We start from the raw sequence: 16,188 nt of genomic DNA, 5'->3' as shown, positions 1-16,188 counted from the left end.
CCGCCTCACCTCGGGAACGCCCACCGACCTCCGGCTGGTGAGTGACACCCGGGGACGGGGCGGGGCCACGAAGGAAGTGGAGTGCGCATGCGCGTAGCCGGGGCGCAGCGGGGCAGAGTAAGCTCCTGCACACCGAAGGGCGCAGGGGCCGAGATGCAACGGCCAAGCTCGCTCTGAGAGCCAAAGTCCTCGACGTCCCCCTCCCCCCTCAGAGAGCGGTCCCGGGGGAGCGGCGGGTCCTGAGGCGGCCCCACCCGTGGCTCCGGTGTCCCCTCACGGCCAGGGGGTGCCCCCCCCCAAACCCCCGGCAGCCATTTTGTGTCCCAGACGCTCCTTTAGTGTCGCCCACAGGGACAGCTGTTGGCAACGGCTCAGAATTCAGCTCTAGGATGAAAGGGCATTGGGGCAGCACATGGAGCCAGCGAGGCGGCCCTCGTGAGGTGCACACGGGCTGTTCATGGGGGAATATGTGCACAGAGGCGAGCCCGCGGACCTTTCTGCCACCAAAGGCAGCTGCCTGAAAACACGGGCACAGGGGAGCTCTCGAGGCTCCCTGGAAATGCCGGCAGGTTTGTTTTGTTACTGCCTTTGCACCAGGGAGGTCGGGACTTGTCCTGATCTCTGGGGACCCAGAGGCTGGACCCTGTCTGGGGCGGGGTGAGTTAAGCAGAGCATCTCCAGTGCAGGAGGGGACAGTGTGGGGATCGGTGCACCTCATTCTTGAGGAATTTAAAATCCTCCTCCTTGCTCTCCTCCCACATCTCTTTACAGAGCCTCCATGGCCCTGAGCAAGCTGGTGTGACAGAGAACAGCATTGACAGGGTCCTCCAGTACTGCCCCTTCGGGTAGAGCAGCAGCTCTGACATCTTCTATCAAAACAGGTCTGTGGTGCACCAGAGCAAGCTCCTTCCCATAGGGCACACAGCAACAGAGGGGCCCCGAGACAGGACACTCTGGAGAAGATGCAGCAGGGCAAATGGGGGCTGGGAGGTAGCACAGGGGGCAGAGCCCCACAAACAGACCCTCTGGGCACTTACACACTCGTATCGCCACGGCTACAGAGGAGCGGGGGGGGATTCCTGCTTGAAAGGGGCTGACAAAGCATTTTGGGACTTTTAGTTGGGTTTTTTACTGTTTTCTTTGTTTCTTTTTTAAAAACCCAGAAGACACCCAATCACAGCGATCAAGTCCCTTTGCCGAGAGGGTTGAAGCACAGCCCAGGCAATGCCTGGCAGGGGACAGTGCAACCCAAAAGCACCCACTGCTCTGGGGGGGTCATGACTGTCCTTTCCCGAGCTCTGGAGTGCTGGTGGCATTTTTCTCCACTCAGTTCTTTTTGGTCTTGGGGGTGTCATACTTCCTCTTGCTCGAGTACCACAGCAGCAGGGGGATCCCGATGGAGGGCAGGGTCATCACACCAAATGCCGCCCAGTCCAACTAGAGGGAGAAATGGTTGGAGAAAAGTCAAAACAAGTTAAGTCCAGGAGTCTTAGAGCAATGAGGCCAGAGGAGGAGACCAAGAAGAGACCTTGCCACAGCCTGCAGCTTCCTCACAAGGGGCAGCACCAATCTCTGCTCTGTGTGACAAGTGACAGGAGCTGAGGGAACAGCATGGAGCTGTGTCAGGGGAGGGTTAGGCTGGATATTAGAAGAAGTTCTTCCCCCAGAGGGTGATTAGGCACTGGAATAGGCTCCCAAGGGAAGTGGTTACAGCACCAAGCCTGACAGAGCTCAGGGAGTTTGGACAACGCTCTCAGGCACTTGGTGGGATTGCTGGGTTGTCCCGTGTAGGGCCAGGAGTTGGACTCCAGGATCCTTGTAGGTCCCTTCCAACCTAGAAGGTTCTAAGATTCTACTCTCCAATTTTCTGGCTCAAATCCCACAGTGCAGCTCTTCCACAGAGGGAGCTGGGGTGGAAACTCTTGGCTGCTTCTGTGATACTGCTACGGAGAACTGACAGGGATTAACTGCAATACCACTGGAGCTCTCCAGGTGACTGCAGGACAAACCACACACACCATGGGCAGCAGGAAGCCACTGTGCTGGGCTGCAGCTGCTGCAGTGCAATTTCCATTGTCAGCTGAAAGGTACTTACAAAGTGAGGGGAGAACCTCCTGTCGAAGTCACGCTGAGCCAGGATTCCTCCTTGCCCGGGAGCACTAGTGAAACCAACCTGGAAGAGGCAGGGAAAAGACAAGCTTTACCACTTTCCTTCTTGGGGCAGAGCTGGGCAGGGTGAGAGCTCAGGGACATCGCCCCGACCAGGCTGCTGCAAGAGCACTGTCAGGGGTATCTGCAGGGCTCCTCTAAATCGTCCACTTACCACGACCTGTCCTCCCTCCTGTGCCAGGTACGTGATGGTGGCAGAGGTGAAGTTGAAGTAACCAGCTTTGAGAGGCCGCAGAACCACGGTGTGGGACACGTTACTCGCTCTGGGAGCCGGGCGTTAAGGAAAACGGTTGGATTTCATTACAGGAAGAAAACACAGGTGGAAAAATCAGTGCTGCTGACAGATCCGAATGCTTATGGTCACAGACAGCCCGACCCACCTCCCCCCCGAGGCTGACCCAGCTGCTCCTCCCCAGGCAGAGGAACTTAGGGACCTGGTCCTGTCTGCAAGGAGCTTTCATTTTACAAGGCACCATCCAGAAGAGCGGGCATTCGGATTGAGCACCCTGTCCAGGCTCTGGCATGTGGGAATTTCTGGGACAGGGCATGAAGACAGGATGAAGCTGCAGGATGCTCAGGGGGAAGAAAATTTCAAACCATTAAAAGATACGGAGCGATCCTGTCCCACTTGACATTGAGCATGCCAGAGACGATGCCAAAATCCTCTGGGGGGAAGGAATCATCCGACAGTTCCACATCCAGGGCAGCACTGAACACAACAAAGGCAGGGATGAGAACGGAATCTTAAGACTTGGCATCTGCTCATGGGATCTGCAGCAAAGTGGGCTGACAGTTCCCTCCTGACCCAATGGAAGAACTGATTTGTGAAAGAGGAAAAGTCACCAACACAACATGGCAAGGAGAGTTGAGGTGTCTTATGGAGAGACTGCAGAGAGAAGGCACAGCTGAGAGAAACAGCCACAAAGACAGGAAATACACTGGTTTTTCCACAATAGAATTTGGCAGATACCATCCCACAGACACACCCTTTGGCCTAAATAATAAACAAATCCCACGTATAAAGTTACAGTATCTCATTAATATTGTAAGAGTCCAATATTGCAACACCATAAATACTCCTCTCAGCAGTACTGCACTCAGCATACATGACTCTGCCTTTAAAAAAATCTAAAAAAAAACCCCAAAAAACAAACACTTTAATACTCTCCTGCATTTTGTCCAATCAGCTTTTCATTCTGAGAATAAAGCTTTTTACCAGCATTGTGGAAGTTCTGTTTTACCTTTGTCAGGTCTTTAGAGAAGTCCTGACAGGAAAAAGGAATTTTTATTAAAAAAAAAAAAAAGTGCAAAAGAGCTCACAAAGCCAGTCAAGAGAGCTGTGTGCATGGGGAGCAGAGTGTCCCAGGACACCACAGGAGCTACATGTCCATGCTGGACTGACAGCTTGAGCAGCCATGAGTGGAAAGCAGGGACAAGGGAAGAGGAAGGGAAAGGCAAATTGCAGGGTCAACCCTTCAGGCACTGCTGGAAAGCTCAGAGTTCAGGGGAGCAAAGGCACCAGCACATCATGGAGCTCAGAAATCACCTCCTGCCCTGTAGCCACACACAGAATCTTTGCTCCTGGTTCGTACTGAAGCCTGGACAGGGCTTACCTTGAGCCAACATTGTAGATGTTGTACTGCAAAGTCAAGTCCTTGCCCTCCACCGCGTATCTGTTTAACAGAGATTTGGAGGCCAGGAGCCTGGCACCATCCTCACAGCGGGACACAGACACCAGGGCACACAGGGTGAGGAGCAGGAGCTTCATCTGGAAACACAGGTCAGTGGAATGTCGCTGATTGTTTGAAATCTCTGAACTCTCTTCTGGGAGGCTGTAAGAATTGGGATAGCCATGTCCCAGATCTGCAGCCATGGAAGAAAAGTCAACAGTTTCCTCCCCTTTCAAAGCCCCAGCCAGTATCACGGCCCTTTACAGAATCATCGAACATCCTGAGTTGAGAGGGACCCACAAGGATCATTGCATCCAACTCTGGGCTCTGCACATCTCAGTAATGAGCAAAGCTCTTGGATCACAAAGCCTCTTCCAGTAACTTTGAAAGCTCTGGAAATTAACAGTTTCACCAGTTTTAGCAATTAACAGTTAATTGCCCTTGTGAAGCCTGGCTGCTTTCCAGCACCGTCTTACACAACAGTTAGTTCTTCACAGAAAGCACCAGCTCCTCACTTCCAACATTTGTTCTTATTTCCTATTTCCAGCCACTGAGGAAACACCAACTCCCTCCAACAGCCTCGTCAACTCCCTCCAGCAGCCTCACGATCCCCAAAAGTCCCTCTCCAAGCCAGGTGTCCCAATTCACCCAAACTCAGTGCCCCAGGAGCTGCCCTGTTGAGAGGACAAGGAGACCATAGGGACATTATAAACAGGACCCATGAGGACACTTGGTGGGGCTGAGAAATGCAAAAACTGCTCCAATGTCAGGGGCTCCACTCTCCACAGTCACAGAGTGGTTAGGCTTGGATGGGATCGTGAAGCCCATCCAGTTCCACCCATCTGCCATGGGCAGAGACACCTTCCACTAGACCAGGTTGCTCCAAGCCTTGTCCAACCTGGCCTTGAACACTTCCAGGGATGGGGGAGCCACAGCTTCTCCAAGCAGCCTGTGCCAGGGCCTCACCCCCCTCACAGGGAAGAATTTCAACCCAGTATCCCATCTAACCCTGCCGTCTGGTAGTGGGAAGTCTTGTCCAATCACTCCAGGCCCTTGTCCAAAGTCCCTCTCCATCTCTCCTGGAGCTCCTTTAGACACTGGAAGGGCTTTAAGGTTTCCCTGGAGCCCTCTTTTCTCCAGGGAACATCCCCAGCTCTCCCAGCCAGTGTCCAGAGCAGAGGGGCTCCAGCCCTCAGACCATCTCTGTGGCCTCCTCTGGACCTGCTCCAGCAGCTCCACATCCTTCCTGTGCTGCAGACCCCAGGGCTGGAGGCACCACTGGGGGGGGGGGGGGGGGGTGTCTCACCTCAGCAGAGCAGAGGGGCAGAATTTCCCACCTCACGTGCTGCCCACACTGTGGGGATGAGCCCAGCTCAGCGTTGGCTTTCTGGGCTCCCAGTGCACGTGGCTGGGTCACGTTGAGCTTCTTGTCAACCCACGCCCCCAAGTCCTTTTCTTCTGGGCTGTTCTCCATCCATTCTCCCTCAGCCCGTGTTTGTGCTTGGAGTTGCCCTGGCTCACGTTCAGCACCTGCCCTTGGCCTCGCTGAACCTCCTGGGTTTGTCACGGACCCCCCTGCAGCGCTGCAGCCCGGCCCGCTGCCTGTGCCAGAGGCCCCTTCCTTCCCCCCAGTCCTGCCCTGCTCCGGCCGCATACCAGCGTGTCCAGCCCGGGTGACCTGCTCCTGCCCATCCGCGCAGCACAGGGGCTCAGTCCGGGTTCACCCACCGCTGTCTGCGGGAGACACCGACCCCCTCCAGCGACAGAGCCTGGTCGGTCCCTCCCGGCCCCTCAGAGCCCACAGCCGAGCCTCCCCCATAGATCCTCCCCACCGCCTCCCCGTCCGCCCCGAGCGCCGAGGACACGGCCCCGATCGGCCCCGATCGGCCCCGGCGGCCGCTCCGCCCTCACCGTCTGTCTCCGCCGCCGCCACAGAGCCAGGTCAGCCCAGACGCAGCGGAAGTGACACACTGAACAGCGCCCCGCGGCCTCCCATGCCCGCCGGGAAATGGAGTACGGCCTCGCCCTCCAGCGGGAACTCCGCGCCTGCGCAGAACGAGAGCCCTGTGCTGCCCCCTGGTGGCGGAGGGCGGGACCGGGGCGGGGGAGGATCGGGGGGAAGTTTCCCAAGGGTGGGACGCACGGACCCCCAGACTGTCCCTCCCTGCGCTGGGGTCGCTCTGCTTGATTCACCCGCCTCAGACAGGCTCCAGCTTTGTGCTGCCCTCGGATCAGAACGCGTCCCGAAGGCAGTAACAAAACAAACCTGCCGGCATTCCCAGGGAGCCTCGAGAGCTCCCCTGTGCCCGTGTTTTCAGGCAGCTGCCTCTGGTGGCAGAAGGGCCCCCAGGGCCTCCTCTGTGCACATATTCTCCCATGAACAGCCTGTGGGCACCTCACGAGGGCCCCCGCGCTGGCTCCATGTGCTGCCTCAAATGCTTCCTTGGAGCTCCCTACTCACAATCTTTGCCAACGACTCTACCTGCACCTTCTTTCCTCTTTCCCTGCTGCCCCGGGCAAAGCTCCTCCAAGCTGCTGACTATGGAAAGCAACCCAGAGGTTCGATCCCTGTTGGCCATTGAGGCCACATAACCACAGGTTGGGCTTCTCCCTCCCAGCCCACCCCTGTGCAGGGTTTGCTGCAGCCAGGGCAGGCTGGTCCCAGTCCTCAAACACTGACACGGCACCTGTCCTGGGCCTGAGACCCTCAGAGATTTTTCTGTGGAGCAGGAGCATTTGCTGGAAATGTTTCATTCCTCCCCAGTAAGCAAATTTCTTGGTGCTTCTGGTCAGTATGGAATGGCTCTCAGGACACAAGAGGAGATCACATAGCTCCATTGGCACGCACAGAACCGTATTCCGGAAGATTCCGACTCCCATGTTAAGAAGGGATGAAGCCACACACTAATCAGGGGTTCCAAGAAGGTAATGTGGTTGTTGGCTGTGTCAGTGTCTTAAGAGCAGAGAAACATGTGGCAGCTGTGTTAAGCAGTTCCCTTTGGCTTTGCAGGTGCTGTGCAGGCAGCCTTTGGAATTGGAGGAGCATTTGAGGTGAGCTGGGCCATAACAAAGAGGAACTGAGGACCGCTGATTCCTCACAAGCACAGTGGTAGTTTTGTGTCTTTTGGTACCTTTGGTGCCACAGGCAATGACGGCTGCAGCGTCCTGTGCTGGAATGGGTGCAGGGCAGGGGAGCAGGAGGCCATGGAGCTTTTGAGGCCAGGGTTGTTGTGGTGACGGATGTGATACTGACACTCCAGTGTGTAACTTTGGCTGGATAGAAGCCCCAGTGCAGCACATTTTCCAGAAGTTGATGGCATTGCTGCCCCTTGTTGATTATCTCACTCCCAGTGGCCCAGCAGGATCTCTCTTGAGCAGTGCAGCTCTGGCCGGAAGTTGTTCCTAAGTGTGGAACACAAAAACCCCTAGTCAAGGTAAAATCATGTGTTTTGGAGATGGAAAAGGAAAATCAAACACTTATGTCATGGGAGTATCTTTCCTGGGTATGTATAACCACACACACCCCTCTTCAGTATAAAGTGAGTTACTGAGGTTTGTTCTTTATTTTACTCTTTAAAGTTTTACACTTCAGTTGCAGTTTTATTGACGAAGCAACTGTGGTGTGCAACAGCAGTGCAAGGACTGGAGCTGTTGGGGGCGATATCCATTTTTTCTGGAGAGGGGGAGTGTGTCTGGTTTAGGCATTGTTAATTTAATGAGCTGCCGGTCGTGGGAGCTCTTTCCCTTGTCTTGTGCCTCTGGGAGATTGGAGTGAGATGATGTCTGTTGAGACAACCAAATGTCAGAGTGAGGGATGGGCAGTGGTGCAGTGGAGGAGTAGGGTGGGTGGGCAGTGGTGCAGTGGAGGAGCAGGTGTGGGGAAGATGAGGGAGTCCATGGGGGAGTCCCACCCCGAAAAGTGTCACAGCCCAAAAACGCATGAAAATTCATGGAGAGGGAATAAAAACTATTAAACTGTTCAGAGTGTTGAGAGAGTTGAAATAAAGAGAAATATCTCATTGTTATATAGATTGAAAATAATATTCAACTACAAATTTTAAAAAGGATTTAAAACTAAAAAAAGTTTTATGAAACTAAAAAAACTACATAAAAGCATCTTAGAGTTATATATGAAGGAATTTAAAAAAGAAAAAAGCCTGAATAGCTAGAACCATCTACTCTTGTTATGTGTTATAGTCAAAGGAGATGATATATGTAGCCTAAATAGAGATTATACATAAGTGTAAATAGATACTAAATAGATATCTGGAAGTGACCAATGTGTAAATAGATGTAAGTGTAAATATCTAAGTCCAAATAACACTCTAGGCTAAATGTATTTTCTGTGCAATAAGTGTTAATATATGATCTAAATATATAAAGTCTAAACAGGCATAGTCTGAATAGATACATAAAAGTGTAAATAGAAGTAAGGCCAACTAGTCATTCTACACAAGTGTAAATACATATACGTAAATGTGTCTCTGTCTAAATAGTCTCATCTAACTGAAAATAGCTGAGCTAGAGAAATATATCTATGCCCTAAACCTATCTGTGTCTAAGTAGCTGTGTGTGAATGTAAATGTGTGAGTGGGCACAGGCAGACAGCTGGGACAGCCACAAATCCATGACTAAAACATAAGGAGTAAATTCATTTCCCTTCCTTCACTAACTGGGGGATCCCTAAACAAGCCCCAGGCAGAGGCACCCAGGTGGGGACACTGCCATGGTTAAACTCAGTCCATGCCAGACGATTCCTAGCTGGTGGTCCCAGCGGCAAGATCACTGAGCCATGTCCAATCCTCCTTGCCAGTCTCCTGCTTTTAACTGATTTTCCCCCTTGCTCAAGAAACCGTGGCTGCTGGGGCTGGAGATGTGGGATAGGGAATTTACAGAGATACATAATAAAGCTTAAAGAAAGAACAAACTTGTAAACATATAATGCTCTGAATTAACTGTCTCATCCCTCCTGTCAAGGAATTAAACCACACAGCTAGTCAGGCACCACTGAGATGTTGTGCGATTCAATGTATGAAGTCCTGAAGATGCTGTGTTGTCCTCCATGCTGTGTGATCCAGCAGTCCTGTCCAAGTAGCACATCCTCTCTAGCTCAGAACAGCATTTATGATGTCGAAGAGTGTAGCAGAATGCTCTGCCTGGATGGGAATAGAGCAGCTCAAACTTCATCTTATGTACAAGTTTTCAGTGGTGGATTAAGCCACCAGAGTCTGCTGGTTTTAGTGTTCAGGGCTGAGATCAGCTTGACCAAACTCTCAGGAGTATATGCAGGACAGGTGCTCCTTGAGTGAGGCCGGGAGCAGCAGGAGTGTGCAGGATCTGATATGGAAGCGAGAGGCAGAAGTGTTGAGCAGGAGAAACCAAAGAGCTGATCACACCTTTTTCAGCAGCAAAGCATATTTTGCTGAGTAAGCCTGCCAACACATAATGTAAAAGTTAATGTGACAGTCAATGACTTTATCCTATAAAAGGCCAGTCTCGCCTTTTCATGGTGAAGACTTCAGCACACCTTCCTAAGGCGTGTGAAGATTTTTCCCTTGAGTGGGGATGCCCCTCAAGGTTATGCCTCGAGGCCGAGTGAAAGAGATTTGCCCACAGTTGCTGGTATGGGTGAGTAACATCAATCTCTACTTTATAATTGTTTTTTCTAACTTTAGTATAATTGCTTCAATACTGCCTCAAAAGTAGTGCTCTATGCTAGAAGTTACAGCTACCTGTCCTGTGTACTAGATAATTCTGACTAAGGTCTTTTTGTCTTAGCATTATCATTGTAATAAAATTAAAGAATTAATTTATTTTATTTATATAAATATATTTGTTTTACCATCCTTAATCCTGCAGGACAAAGGTGTATAGAGATAGAGTTACACCTGTGTGATGCTTTAGACATAAACTGTTGACCAAGTCTGGGGGAGGGATTGGATTTAGCCACACTCAACTCCTCTATGAGAAGGAGTTTAGAAAACCAAGGGGTCCTTTTTGCACCTTGTGACACAACGGGAGGGCTTCTCTAATAAACTTTGCCTGAATCTCCCACTCTGCCCGTGACAAAGAGGGAAGTACTTCATCAGTAATCAATGTTGTAAGATTCCTTGATATATAGCAGTTACTCCCAAACTTAAGGCAACAGCTGCCTTGAATGTCCAAGTTAAACCTTGCATGAGGCCACTTGCCAGCTGCTCCATAGTCACTACTGCTCTGAAAGAATAATAATAAGTTAGTTACAATAGAAACCTACACACAAGTTTATATATATTGGTCCTGCAGAAATGTATTCAAGGTATATGCTTGCTCTGTGGCCTACAAAACTCAAGAAGCCAGGTTGTGATAAGGGAGGAAAACAGGAGTGTCATCTCTGTCCAGTTATACATACAGTGTTGCTCCAGCTCCTCCAGATAATATTGCTCCAGGCTTGGGAACTTGAGATGGAGCAATTGCCCACAGAGATTGAAGGGCTGTGGTTTGTACTTTTTAGATTGAACTTCTATTTAATGTTGGGCTTGTGTTATAGGTTATAAATCCAATAGAGGAATTTTTCTTCCCCTGCTCCACGGTAAGAAAATGGAGTGAGTGGGGGCAAGGGGGTCAATTAGCCTTACAAAAGAACCTATATGGCCAGACCGCATTCCTAACGGATGGCCCGTCAGAGGCTGGGGGGAGAGGGGAGGAGTTTTGGGTGGGGGTGGCTGACTCTTCTCCGAGGGGAGAGATCAGACTGCAGAGTTCTCTCTCTGGGACGGAGACAGGGTCTGTGTCTGGGCATTTTTTGGAGAAAAGGCCTGGAAGCCGGTCTTTCTGGCTTTTCGTCCTGATGAGGTGTATCGGGACGAAGTTGGGATGTTATTTTTTGGTCTGTGTTTGGCCTTAGCCACCTGCAGTTAGTTTATATTTTCTCCTGCCAAGTCTTCTGATAAAGCAGTGAACTTGGCCTTGGAGGGAGAGCTTCTGTGTAAACTGTTTTAATTGGTCTGTTGTGATTGGTCAATTGCTCGTCAGGGGCAGTTGGAGGACAAAGTGATGAGGAGGGTGATGAAGTAAGCCCACAGCCTCAATTGAAAAGACCCCCCCCAAATCGCTGCGCCTGCGTGGGGGACTTTCCAAGGTGCTCACGCAGGCGCAGGAGGGGTGCACTTACATAATCAAGGGGGTGGGATTCAGAGCCCTGACGGGGCGGTGCTGGCCACACCTCTCCGGGCCAGGTGCTCTCAAAAAACTTTATAAAAAGCAGAGACGCTTCCTGGGGGGCTGGCTCTCCACGATGGACCAAGCTGCTTTCAGCGGGGACGCCTGCTTGAAGTGGGAGCCTGCCCCCCCCCATGAACCCGCAGCTGCTGCAGAGGGATTTCATTATTGGTTAGGATGGGTAAGACTTGTTTACAGGTGACACCTGGGTGAGTATGGGGGGAAAAACCCTCTTCCTAGGGTCTTTCATGCACTTTTTCCTCCACCCCAATCTTTTCCCCTCAGGCGCCTGTTTTGTTTTCTCCCTGTTTCCTTGTTTGCCACCTTTTCCTAATAAATAACTATTATTTTTGCCAACTAGCAACGGTGTTTGGTTTATTCACGTTCCAGAATCTCTCGAACCTGTGTTTTCTCCCTTGGCTTAGTCCCTTCCCTGTTACATGAGGCCTGACCACCGGCCTCGATGGGCTCACACGCTGCCTTGTGACTCCAGCTGGCACCTACTGGGTTTTCATCAGAGAGTTGTGTGCTTGCTAGGAGAGAAGGGAAGAGCCTTGAAACACCGTCATCTGAGAACGACAGTGAGTCCCATGGGGGTGGACTGCTTTTCCTTCTGCCCTTCTTCCACTGGGGGAAGGGTCTCTGTTTTCTTTTCGGCTTCTCCCGCGGTCCGAGACCACCCCCCAGACCCCTCCCCCCGGTGACCGCCAGAGCCCGACTGCGCCCCCTGCAGGCCAGCACGGAGAACTGCAGGCTCTGCACCTCCAGCGACCCAACAGCGCCCCCTGCCGGCCGTGATAGAACTGCGCTGAAGGACAGAGAAGTATTCAGACCTTTTCTTTTGTTTGAGGGGAACTTCTGGGTACAGGACTATTGTTTAGTTGTTTTTGTGTTCTGTTACTGTTCTTGCCAATATACATATATCTTTTAATAAAGGGTTGTTATTTCTTCTTTTTTTTCCCACACTTCCTCGATTAAAGCCCCTTAATTTTTGAATTTACAATTGCTGAGAGAGAGGAGTTTGGTCTGTCTCATAACTCATCCTCTTTAGCAAACATCCCAGTCTCTTCAAACTGAGACAGCTTGTGACACCAAAACATAGTTCCAATGCTAACCCCCTTGATAAGGCACAGGAAATAATCAAAATACCTGAAATACAGGAACTTGAGAATATGATGCTAACAGAGGATGTAGAATGGGAGACCATGGAGTACAGAACCATACTGCGTTGTCAGGGGTTGTTATAGGAATGGTCACTTACAGATTAATAAATTGCAGTCCCAGCGCAGAATCCATTCCACTCACCCTGTGGTTAACATTTTGGTAGAGATACCATCTGGAAGAATTTCAGTCCTCACCATGTTTTATACTGGAGGTGTAAAGTCACACTATTTTGGCCTGTGATTCTTTCTGTTTCTTGCAATACTCAAATTACTGCTTTAATTCATATTTCCATTGGGTTATAATAGCAGAGCCTTGTAATGCCTTGGACCAAGATCCTATAGATTCTGACTTTTCAGCCTAGTTGTCTGCCACAATGCCCATGACAGTTTATCATCTAGAACTGTTACTTTCAATTCAAAAGGATTTCCTTGCCTAGAAGTATACAATTGGGCTTGCTCAATCAAAGCTTTTTTGCAGGCATCAGAGACTTCTTTTTGTTTCCTGGTCCATTACCAAACAACTTTCTTTGTGGTCATTTTCTGCTGTTATAGCATCTTCAAGTTAGTGTCTCACTGTGACGTGATGGGGGAAAAGAATTTTTTTGCATAGGCACTAACTTTTGTCAGTGATGAAACATTTTTGATGTTATGACCCTACTTATTTCTGATCATGGGACACTGGCTTGCACTAGATCAGTCCACATTTGCTTCCTCATCACACATGAGACAACTCTTCAGTTTTGCTGGCTGATTTTCATCCACCGCCCGCACAGCTGGTTCTGAAATTAGAGCCCAAATTTCCCCTGAAGTATTTGCTAGGACACCTATATTACCAGTAGCATTTATGACTGCTGGTATAATCAAGGGTTTCAGCGAAACAGATGCCCCTCTCAAAAGCTGTATTATGATACTTTTAGTTACTGCTGCCTCATCCAGAAGAGATCCTGTAATTAGCGCATGAGCTGCAGGAAACTAAAACCTTCTTCCTTGTACACCAGCTTCTGAGGGATGGCATTACTTTGGCAGTGTCTGCATATGCTGTTAAAACTGCTGCACACAACCATTGATACAGTGTAGGGGTGGCAACATTCTGCCAAACAGGACACCTGATATTTTGTCACTGAGCACGTCCCCAGTTTATCTGATCCTCACTACCTATAGGGCTTAATAGATTTTTTCACCCATTAGTAAGTGGACAGATGCAGTGCCGCTATCCCAAACTTGCAAAATCCATGCCAGTATGCCTTCCCCTCTCTTTTGCTGAAAGATCTCTAAAAATTTCCTTTCAGAGTACAAGTCCTCCAAATGTCCATCCAGTCAGATCCCTCTTCCCCCTCCGTTTGTATGAGGGATGGTGCTTCTACCACCTCCCTTTCTGCTAAATCTAGCTCAGTCTCAGAGTCTGAGAAGTCACTCCAGATGTTTCCATCCGATTCCTCAGGATCCCATGAATATGACTGGGAAATCAAAACCTTACTTCTCCCATATCTGTGCCTTTGTTTGTGAGCAATGTGTGCCACCAGCTGTTCTACAGTGCATTGCTGCTCGTAGCACCACTCTGCTTAAGTAGTAATTACATCTTCTACGACTGCCTTTGCATCTTGTAAAGTCCTGACTTTTTTTCAACTCGCACTTTGCTCTGCAGTGCTGTGGCTTCGTGGTCTAAGATTGGTAGCTAACAGAAATCCCCATCTCCCTGCAAACATGCAGGAAGACTTTGATGTCCCTTCCCCACAGAATGTGTGCAGTAAATACTTCTGTGCTGGATCTTAAGACAAAGACAAAGGAAGCTGCAGCCCATGACTATAGATGATCCATAGTTTATCCATAGCTTATCCATAGCTTTAGGTTGTGGTATATCCAGGAAATGTGGCTCTGTTGCTCTTCAAAGCGTATCAAAGCAGGTGACTGGCACCTGAGTGGATGCTGGCTTTGGGGATTCACTACGCAGCACCCACATCTGCACACACATAGATTAAAAAAGTATCCTGACTCTGAGTGGGGATCAGTTCCTGGCACACTAGGGGAAAGAGATCACTTTCACAGCGTTTTGGTGACCCCGATGGGGTCATCCTGCTGCCCCTGAAAACAAAGAATTGACCCGAACAGGATTCCAGCATCCACTAGCCAGTTGGTTGGAGACTCTCCCTGAATCCTCTTCAGCATCATGACAGTGAGCAACTCCGAGGTGCAATGCTCCAGAGATATTTGAGCAAGGGTGGAAGGGGAGATGGAATTCTTGGATTGGCAAGTACGCTGTTGTTCCTTTTTCAAATTCCTTTTGCAAAAACTTGTAGGTTTATCAGTGTGACCTATCAGTGGGATCAGTCTCCATGTAAGTCACAAGGAGACACTTGGCAGTGAGCCTTAATCAATCAGTGGGATAGGAGCAGTGTAACTACTGAACATCCAGATCTAAGGGTAAAGGACTTGGGTAACTTAAATATTATTAAATTGAATGATGGGAACAAGCCAATCTACAGTTCCTCCCTGTAGCCCTCTAGGATGCATACTGAAAAATTAGATTAAATTTGGGGGTGATCCAATGACAAAAGAAAAAATTAAGAGATTTTGTAGTCAATGGTGGCCACATTATTAATTGGAGGATGGGAAAAGAGGTCATTGCAGTTTAATATTATCTTACAGTTGATGTTGGTAAATGGGGTGAGGATTTTTTTGTTGATGCTTATATGACATTGTATAGAGATCCAGATACTCATAGAAAGAGTAAATTGGGGGGAGATATAATGCTGTAAATTGAGGAGAAGGAGAAAAAGCAAGGGATTGTAATGTTGCAAAGGGGATGAGCTGGAAGAGGTACAATGTTATCCCCCTCCTTTCCACACACCCTCCTCCCCCCATATAACACTGGGGTAGGAACAGGTAAAGAGGACACTGAGCAAAACAAAAAACGTGCAAAATGAGATTTTAGTCCTATTGCAGGCCAGATTTTGGGACATCCCCAGGCGGAAATACAGGCGTCTTTAAAACAACCAGTGGGGGTAGACCTCTGCCAGTTTTTGTACATGTTCCTTTTTGCTGCTCAGAGTTTGTTGAGTTGGAAATCCTGGAGGAATATATCAGCTTTTGGCAACAGTCAGGCTGACTCATAACCTTACTGGGGGGATAGCAGGCTGTACTGAAAACTTTTTTACTGCAGAATGGTGTTAGAGAAGGAGAAAGAAGAGGAATGGGCAGGAAGTTTGGGGGTCTGAAAGGATCCACCCCCACCTTCCTTGGCCTGAATATGCTACTTGTTGACAGGAGGGGTCAATTAGAAGATGTAAATGTTATGCTTATGGGAGGGTTTTGACGATGAGGGAAGGGGGCCATATACACCATGATGCCCCCTTCTCTTGCTGGAATGAGATATATTTTGTAACTTAAATGCACAAGTAGCCTTTTCTGAGATTTCCATGCAGCTTCACATTCTATTTGAGACAGGCTGGAAAGCTCAGATGTGCCTGTTAATGGGTAAACTATGAGAGGACATCAGAGAAAATATTCCAGATGCCATTTCAAATACAGTGATCCTCACAGGCTTCAGAAAAACCAGGTAAAGCAAAGAATGTGTCTCCATTTAAGAGAGAAAGCTCAGAAATGAGAGCTAAACCATTAAGAGTAAACCAATATCCTATAAAGACAGATGCACAAAAGAGTCTGGAGCCATTGATAAACACACTTAACAATTCAGCATACTCAGACAATGTCAATCTGAATTTTAGATGCCTCCCTACTGGTAAAGAAGCCTTGTTCTCAAGTGTATAGATTAGTACAAGACTTAAGAGCAATCAATCAAATAAGCACAAATATACACCCAGCTGTACCAAATCCTTATACTTTGTTAGCCTCGGTGCTTGAAACAAACTCCTGTTTTACTGTTTTGGCCTTAAAGGATGCTTTCTTTTGTATCCCAATATACAAGCAAAGCCAAACAATCTTTGCCTATGAATGGGAGAATCCTATGACTGGAAGAAAGGTGCAGC

General features: G+C 49.2%; 1 protein-coding gene and 1 long non-coding RNA gene across 3 annotated transcripts; one reads left to right on the top strand and one right to left on the bottom strand.

The window, feature by feature from the left end:
- Window positions 1–95: 95 nt before the first annotated feature.
- On the top strand, window positions 96–12,004 carry LOC135404087 (uncharacterized). The gene is made up of 5 exons (XR_010425580.1): window positions 96–569; window positions 772–881; window positions 1,886–6,764; window positions 6,850–10,673; window positions 11,485–12,004. It is a non-coding gene; the product is annotated as an uncharacterized LOC135404087 (long non-coding RNA).
- SSR2 (signal sequence receptor subunit 2) lies at window positions 1,105–5,860 on the bottom strand. Of its 2 annotated transcripts, none has more exons than XM_064638654.1 (6): window positions 5,751–5,860; window positions 3,783–3,937; window positions 2,780–2,878; window positions 2,324–2,432; window positions 2,096–2,173; window positions 1,105–1,437 (listed from the first exon to the last, which is right to left on the bottom strand). In XM_064638654.1, exons 2-6 carry the CDS (start codon window positions 3,935–3,937, stop codon window positions 1,327–1,329), a joined length of 552 nt encoding a protein of 183 aa, XP_064494724.1. In that variant the 5' UTR covers window positions 5,751–5,860; the 3' UTR covers window positions 1,105–1,326. The 2 variants fall into 2 exon arrangements, with proteins under 2 accessions (XP_064494724.1, XP_064494722.1); XM_064638652.1 differs by lacking the exon at window positions 5,751–5,860 and adding an exon at window positions 5,496–5,598.
- Window positions 12,005–16,188: the final 4,184 nt, after the last annotated feature.

This window comes from Pseudopipra pipra, chromosome 29 (assembly GCF_036250125.1).
Source record: "Pseudopipra pipra isolate bDixPip1 chromosome 29, bDixPip1.hap1, whole genome shotgun sequence".
NCBI classification, from domain to species: Eukaryota; Metazoa; Chordata; class Aves; order Passeriformes; family Pipridae; genus Pseudopipra; species Pseudopipra pipra.
This window is presented reverse-complemented; position numbering and strand designations above follow the sequence as displayed.